Source organism: Rhododendron vialii, chromosome 7a (assembly GCF_030253575.1).
Source record: "Rhododendron vialii isolate Sample 1 chromosome 7a, ASM3025357v1".
Taxonomy (NCBI): domain Eukaryota; kingdom Viridiplantae; phylum Streptophyta; class Magnoliopsida; order Ericales; family Ericaceae; genus Rhododendron; species Rhododendron vialii.
The window spans coordinates 19,883,342-19,891,168 of record NC_080563.1 but is presented as its reverse complement, the minus strand read 5'-3'; the positions used below and the strand labels follow the sequence as shown (position 1 = coordinate 19,891,168).

Genomic DNA, 7,827 nt, shown 5'->3' with positions numbered 1-7,827 from the left:
AAGAAAGGAAAAGAAAAGAAAATTTAAAAAATTTCTCTTTTCATTGTTTGGTTGAAAGAGAAAAAGAGAAGAAAATAAAAATTTTAAATTCAGTGAATAATAAATTTTTCCTCTCATTTTTCTCTATTTTTCTTTTTCGTTCATTTCATTTCTTTTCTATAGTTTCCAAACAGAGACTTAGTCTTATTACAACATAATTAAAATACTTGACTACTCAGATAAGGTTGCTTTGGACGCAACATCGTACCGACCTGGACCATCGTCCTACTTTTCTCTCTCCTCCCCTCCCTCCCTCCTCCTCTTCCCTATCCACATCTTCGTGGAGAGAGAGAGAGAGAGAGAGAATTTCTATATTTCTTTTCTAGACAGAAAAATGTGACGATTCGTAGCTCCCACACCAATGGATCCAAGAAGCAACTCATCGGTACTCCAATAATTCCCCCCCTTTGTCCCTGCAGATGCATAAATATTCATCTATGTATTATATATATGTGTATATACACACACACACACACACCTTCAATTTCGTTTTTATGTGTTTGGATCTGAATTTTACTTTGTTTTCGATGAAGTCTCGTGATCTGTTGTGTTGATTTTGATTTGATTGATTAGGTTTCGAGTTCCCTGACTATAGGCGAGCGAATCTGCGTTGCATTCATCCCGATAATTGCCATTGTCGAGATTCTGATTTACGCCGTCTCCAGTTGCTTCGATTGCCAGCAGACCACCAAGAGAAGTCGGTACGGCTACATGGAGCTATCTCTACTCGCTGAGGAAACTCGATGTAAATAATTTTCCTTAAATAATTCCATTTGTCTCTCAATTTTCCGTTCTGATTTTCAGATAGAGCTATCAGCCTGCTAAACAAACCAAACTGCTCGAGCTCTGTTTGTGCTCAGCTCGTTAAAAAATTATTTTAATGATAAAAAGAAAATTGCAAACACACTTTTGTAAGCTCATTAGCTTGAACCAGCTCGTTAAGCTTGAAAGAATCAAGTTACTCAACTCGGCTCCATTAAAATCGTTTGAGATTGGGCTATATGTTAAATGAGTCCAGCTCGAACTCATGTTTGAAACTTGAACAACCAATTGCAACCTTAGTTTCTGTTTTTCATTTGCAGTTACGGTTAATGAAGTCGAGGCATTATATGAATTGTTCAAGAAGCTAAGTTGTTCAATCATTGACGACGGTTTAATTCACAAGGTATAGCTTGTCTTTCACTATTTGATAGCAATTAGTTGTTTCCTTCTTTCATTGGTTGCAATTAGTTATTTCCTTCTTTTTCAAGGGAGGGGTTTTAGATTTTGCAGTTTTTATGCTACCTTGGTTAAGACATAGTGAGACTTATCTGTCTGTATTTTTAGATTTTATGCTACTTTGGGTAAGACATAGTGGGACTTATCTTTCTGTGTTTTTTTTGTGTGTGCAATAATAACATGATTAGTAATAACTTGTTGATGAGGCAACTCCATACAGGCTGCTAGTGACTTTTTTATTGCAATTCCATTCACAGTTGGGATAAGGCCAAATCATAATCAGAGGTTAAGGACAATTGCAATCAATTTATATACGTATCAACAAGAATGGAAAATTTGTCATTATGCTATACATTCATACTGGCTTTCAAGTCATTTGTTTTTGGTGTATTTGTAGTTTAGGATTTAGTTTACCTTCGCGTGAACCTGCTAATTCAGCTGTGGCTGGTTGATGTGCTGCTTAGGTACTATCCAAAACAGTAACTCAGTCCTGATAGGGTCATAGGGCCATGTAAAGTGGAAATATGAGACTGTACTTTTCACCCTGACACGATGGACCAGGAGGCCAAATCTTATTTGATACTAGTTACCAGGATCTTCCTCTCTCTAGAACTAAGATCTGATCTAACTGTGCTTGAATGAAAAAGCGACCAAACCTCAGGTTTGGCATCCACTTTGACAAGCAAAAGGAGAATAATTATAATAAGCACCTGAAGATAGTTGAACTTTATTAAGGGAAGTACAATGACATTCACCTCAGCAAAATAGATCGCGTGACATTGCAAGATGTCAATGAATTGCCTCTTGTGTGCAAAGCATTGGTGAGTCAAAATTTTCTTAAATGGTAAGTTTTCAGAGTTTTCTTGCAACTCTTTCCGTTAGGTCCCACGGATCATGGGACAAATTGATTCCCTGTTAATTAATGAGGTTGGAGAGGAGAAAAGGTAGATAAACTAGTATTTGGAATCGGGAATGGGGTATGTCAAATCGGACCTTGCCCCGCACCATTGCCACCCTGGTAACTCCAGTTCCTCTCTTTTTTTTTTTTGGTGAATTTAGTTCCTAGGATGTCGGAAATGAGTTTGGGAAATCGCGGCTCTTCTATAAAATTATGAGCATCCCTTTTATTTCTGAGCTACTAGAAATTTTGGATTGTGGGTTTCATGTTGAATAGGAAGAGCCTCTGTATCAAGCAGATGACTTAGCAAAAAGTGAAACTTCTCCGTCCTTGATCATGTTGGCACCAATGCAATATTTATTTCATGTCTTTCTTCTCGTTAGAGAAATGAAGTTCATTATTGAATCACATCTTTGTTGGGAAAATTAAGCTCATGAAGCAAGCTTAGTGTAATAGAATGTTAACTTTCTCCATGATGTAGTATATAGTATATACTGCACCCTCATGTCTTTGGTAGTAAATGAGTTGCTGATACTGGGAGCCGATTTCAGGTTGTAACTTATAATTTGAAAGCTGGCTTTTACTAACCGAGCATCCTAGAAAGCTACGGAAAAGATAAAATGTATTCGATTAGGCAATTATTGTTAGTTACAATACCTCTCATTTGTGTTTATTTTAATTTTATCTGTAGACTATCAACACCTATCCAATCATATAATCTGATCAAATTTGTGATAATTTGTTGTTGCATCATACCTATACTTATTTTTCAACATTTACCGAAGGCTGAAGGGTAATGTTAAGTTTTTGGTTGGATTATATGACTTTACAGGAAGAACTTCAGTTGGCGTTGCTCAGATCTCCATATGGCGAAAATCTTTTTCTAGATCGGGTAAAAGCAACAACTTATTCTTGATCCCTTTATCTTTGATATACAAATCTCCTGTTCGTTTGCATGGATGAAAAACATGGTTTGACTACCACATGGATTTTTCCCATATGCCAAGTTGTTCAAGTTTCACTTTTGGAAAAAGTATGGGACTCCTGCTAAGAAGGATCAAATTTCTTAACATAATAAAAGAAGATGACCCACTGTGCGCATCACATATAATTTCATATTGTGGACAGAGCTATCCCTTCCCTAGGTTATTAGACCCTTGCCTAAGGTTCCAAGTTTCCCAAGGCCCTATTTTTACCCTCATTGATCCTTGTCAAAAGGGCTCTCAAAAGGGGATAAACCCCCTTGTCCAAAGGGCAAAGGTTCAATGAAATCCTCATCCTTTTTTCGGGAATAGGGGAAGGAAATCATCCGTATCTGTGACATTGGATTTTTAGTTTTTACATTGAAATAGAAAGTGTGAAATAAGATGCTGCAATTATATGAAGTGATGTAGGATAAGTTAGGAAACTTTCACCTACTACTGCTTCCCACAATTGAATTTTGGGGTTGTTTTGGAAAAGGGCTTGGGCGAGGGTTGCGTATGGCAGAAAAAGACTTGCATGGTTCTTAAATGGTAAAAGATAAGTTTCAGGGCTGCTTTTTTGAAATTTTGCCGTCACAAGATATTCTGGAGTTATTGCTGGAATTTTTTGACATGAATGAAGTATGTGCTTTATTTATGCATTGTTGGTAATTTGAAAGCAAGGTCAAGTAGATGTTAGTTGAATATATTCATTATTCATACAATTGTACTTTTGAATTTTCCTAGGTTTTCGATCTGTTTGATGAAAAGAAAAATGGTGTCATTGAATTTGATGAGTTTGTCCATGCACTCAGCGTCTTCCATCCATATGCGCCCAAGGAAGACAAAATAGACTGTAAGCGATCAGATGCTTTCTTTTGTTTCTTGTAACCAAATGCATCAACAGAAATTTAACCTCTTGGTGGTACCTTTATGTTGTCTTGCAGTTGCTTTTAGGCTTTATGACTTGAGGAAAACTGGGTTTATAGAGCGAGACGAAGTAAGTATACTGCACTGTGATTTAGCAATTTTGACAAAACCAATGTCGAAAACAAGTATATGCTCCAAGAAACACTGACTCTATGATGCACGGACACGGACACGGACACGGACACCAAAACCGACACCGGGACACGGGAATTCTAAAGAAATGGGGACACGGACACGGCGGGGGACACGCCACTTGTATATTTATTTATATAAATAAATAAATAAATAATTATAGTTTAACACCCAGAAATTTTAAAAAAATTATAATTTGGCCCCAAATTTTTTTTAAAATTACAATTTGACCCCCAATTTTTTCAAAAATTACAGTTTGGCCCCCAAAATTTTAAAAAAATTGCAGTTTGGCCCCCGCCGTGTCCCCAGTGGTGTCCAGCCGTGTCCCCCTCAAAATTTAATATTAAAATATGGGACACGCCACGTGGCGTGTCCCATACGTATCTCCGAGGTGTCCCGCCGTGTCCCCGTGTCCTTACACTGCGATTCTTCGACGTTTAGAGGTGTTGGTGCTTCATAGCACTGACTGTTTGAAGGCTTTTGAACCCTTTGAATTCAATATTAAGGCTTTGCAAGCTGTTTGAATGAGATTGCTGAATTGATTATTTCAAACGCCTGGGAACTTTCATTTACAACTACATTTGTCTCTTAACATTCATGTATTATCTGTAATACGTGAGAGAGACAGCGAGAACAGAAATGGGATCAGAAAAAGGAAAAAGAAGAATAAAGAATGGAGTCGATAGTGAATAATTGAAGGGCCTTCCTTAGACCTGTATTTTTTTTTTGATCGGCCCTTAGACCTGTTTGTTCCACTGAAGTTCCTATATTTGATTTCTGTCATTATAATATCTCTAAATTGTCCAGAGGTTGTAAAATTATCAGAATCCAAGATTATTTGAAGATGTCCTTTTTGCATTTCATTATTTGCGTAAATTCAATGATCTTTTACCTTTTTCGTCGTATTAACTCTTTGCAATCCTTGAGACAATCTTGAAATTACAAGCAAATTGCAATTTTTTTCAGGTGAAGCAAATGGTGATTGCAATCATGATGGAAACTGACATGAAGCTATCTGATGATCTTCTTGAGGCTATTATTGACAAGGTGAGGGTTTGTCAATTGTTGAACTCCTTTCCTTTCAATTATTGCTTCCATTAAGGAACATATGATAATTATTGGATCATTCCTCGGACAGACATTTGCTGATGCTGATGCTGACAGCGACGGTAAAATTGACAAAGATGAATGGAAAGCCTTTGTTCTTCGGCATCCCAACCTCTTAAAGAACATGACTCTTCCTTATTTGAAGTACACACTTGCTCGCATGTGTTCTTGCTCTGTTCTTTTATTTCTTTCTTTCAAAACTTTTGAGATGAGAATAAATTCAGAACTCTCTCTCTCTCTCAGGAAAAAATTGGTAAAGGAAAAACTGTCAAAACAATGTTAGCTTTGTCACTATTCATCACCGAAGTCCATAATTTGGATGTCAATCTTGGTTTGAAACTCTGGTTGCTTAATTAGAGCATCTGCTTGTTTTAGTATCTATTTGACTGGATGGAATGTGACTGTCTCCTTGACATTGAACTTAATCGATCCACCTTTATTTGTGATTTTCAACTCCAGGGACATCACTACAGCATTTCCAAGTTTTGTATTCAACACCGAGGTTGAAGACTGAGATTTCAAGGTCCTTCAAGCCTATGGAATGAAATCCTTACATAAAAAAGATTGGAGGCTTTTGAGCTTAAAGCATTGCCGCATTTAGCTCCCAAAAAGGCTTCGATCCATGTCCTTATTTTGTACATCATTGCTGGAAATGGTGAAGATGCAGTGTTTCCAAGACAAGTCTCCAAACTGCAGCGTGGCTCGATTATATGACACTCATTCATTTTGCAGAATCCAGAAAAATTGTATTTGTACAGTATTCAAACAGAAAAAAACTTCGAAAACATTTGGAGTGTAATTATTTTCTGTACACCTTCGACTTGGATCGATGGAGTTATGCATTTTTGAGAGTTGTAAAATAGATATAACTAGGGGTCATTTAGTGATTGCTGCCACAAAAACTTGTATGAGACCTGTTCTAAACATGAAGAAGGTTGTATACATTCCGGGATTTTTAACTAATTTTCAACGACCTTTGTGTTTAGAGTACCACTTGCTCCCTGAAGAGAATAATTGCCAAGGAACGAAACACCCATGGATTGTAAGTCGTTCAATTTGAGCATTTGGACTATGGATGAAAAAACAGCCTGCCTGGCCCAAAAGGTTCGGGATTGAACTTGAGCCCGGGTTATATAGGGCTTGATTTTTTGCACTTTTCTTTCTTGAAAGAAAAATACTACAGTAATAGTTTAATTTTTTAATATGAGTTTTAATTAATTAAAAGTTAGATTGCACCTGCATTAATCACATTATCGAGTTTAATAATTCAAAGCTGAAAAAAAAAAGAAGCACAAGTAATATCGTTATGTAGCAAGATTCAATAAAAATCATTCTTTCTTGTAAAAACCCCTATTTTGATTATTTGTATTTTCTAAGCTGAATTCTAGGTATTCCTAATGATGATAATGAAATGACGCCCAAAATGGAATATCTGAACTCTTGATGCAAAACAAATCAATTAAGGAAACATGTCCAAACCCAAAAGAACACAAAGAAGCCTAGCGCCAAGCCCTTTTTTGGCCTAGTAGTCGTCGTTTTATTGTATAAAAATAATTAATAAAACAAAACAATTACTACTATTCAAACAAATAGTGGTAAATTAACATTGCCAAAAGATTTTTATGAATCATCGACTAGCATGGGGTATCGCCACCAAAATTTACACCGAGCGTAGGGCTAGGTCATTGTTAGTATAAATACCAGAAAGTCCGGGATCGTACCCACAGAGATAATCTTTATAGCCAATTCGGATTTGTAGATGTAAGGGTTTCCGGCATTTAGATGGCCAACTTTTGATTTTACTTTGAAAGGTGGTGAAACACTCTTATGAAAAAAACTAGAAAATGAGTTTTAACTAGATTAAACAAGCGGCAAGGCGTTGGAGTAACTAACGCCCGTAACTTAAGTCATCTAACTATTCTCAACAAAAACTCGGTTGAATCGCACGGCATAGGCTATCAACTGGAAGATTTAACTATGAAACCAATAAATCTAGGAGTGTAGTATGGAAAACAAGTGAGGTCTTTTGTTCTTTTGGCAAACACGAACTGAGACATCGCTCCGGAACCATGTGAGCAAGCACATGATCACCGGAGATTAACATCGGTAAGTTTTCATAAAAGGCGAAACCTTCTCATTTTCCAAGCCAACCTTCAAGTCTAGAGTTGAGAAAGACAAGATTAACCTAAATCACGAAGCGTTATTCACCCCATAGCCGAGCCTAATCGACTACTCAAACATAATGAAAAGAGCAAGACATAAAGCTAAAAAGAGACATGAAATTTAACTGATAAAAACGGAAATAAACTTGATTTTATAGAAGATCAAACAAGTAGCTACATCATTAACAAGCAAGAAAATAACATAAGACAATTACCTTAAGGAGTTCTTGAAAGAAATACACTCTAAAGCTTGAAAGACTAACAATGGAGTTCCTAAAAAGCAAAAGAAAGACTTAGGCCTAAAAAAGACTAGAAATGGCCATACTTTCTATAAAAGGCATACAAGCCTATTTATAGGACTCTAAAGATAAGTTACAAA

At 36.5% G+C, this 7,827-nt stretch overlaps 1 protein-coding gene across 6 annotated transcripts; it reads left to right on the top strand.

Moving 5' to 3' along the window:
- The first annotated feature begins 205 nt into the window (after positions 1 to 205).
- Positions 206 to 6,256, top strand: LOC131332833 (calcineurin B-like protein 10). 6 transcript variants are annotated; one of them, XM_058367136.1, is made up of 10 exons: positions 225 to 243; positions 317 to 424; positions 613 to 784; positions 1,122 to 1,204; positions 2,988 to 3,047; positions 3,865 to 3,973; positions 4,065 to 4,117; positions 5,146 to 5,226; positions 5,318 to 5,430; positions 5,746 to 6,256. In XM_058367136.1, exons 2-10 carry the CDS (start codon positions 401 to 403, stop codon positions 5,798 to 5,800), a joined length of 750 nt encoding a protein of 249 aa, XP_058223119.1. In that variant the 5' UTR covers positions 225 to 243; positions 317 to 400; the 3' UTR covers positions 5,801 to 6,256. The 6 variants fall into 6 exon arrangements, with proteins under 6 accessions (XP_058223121.1, XP_058223118.1, XP_058223120.1 ...); XM_058367135.1 differs by lacking the exon at positions 5,746 to 6,256 and having other exon boundaries at positions 216 to 243; positions 5,318 to 5,663; XM_058367137.1 differs by lacking the exon at positions 2,988 to 3,047 and having other exon boundaries at positions 219 to 243.
- The last annotated feature ends 1,571 nt before the right edge of the window (positions 6,257 to 7,827 follow it).

Coding starts and splice junctions, on each gene's coding strand:
- LOC131332833 (XM_058367135.1), top strand. CDS start 401: ATGGATCCAAGAAGCAACTCATCG. Junction 425..612: donor ATCCAAGAAGCAACTCATCG/GTACTCCAATAA, acceptor TTGATTGATTAG/GTTTCGAGTTCCCTGACTAT. Junction 4,118..5,145: donor GGTTTATAGAGCGAGACGAA/GTAAGTATACTG, acceptor AATTTTTTTCAG/GTGAAGCAAATGGTGATTGC.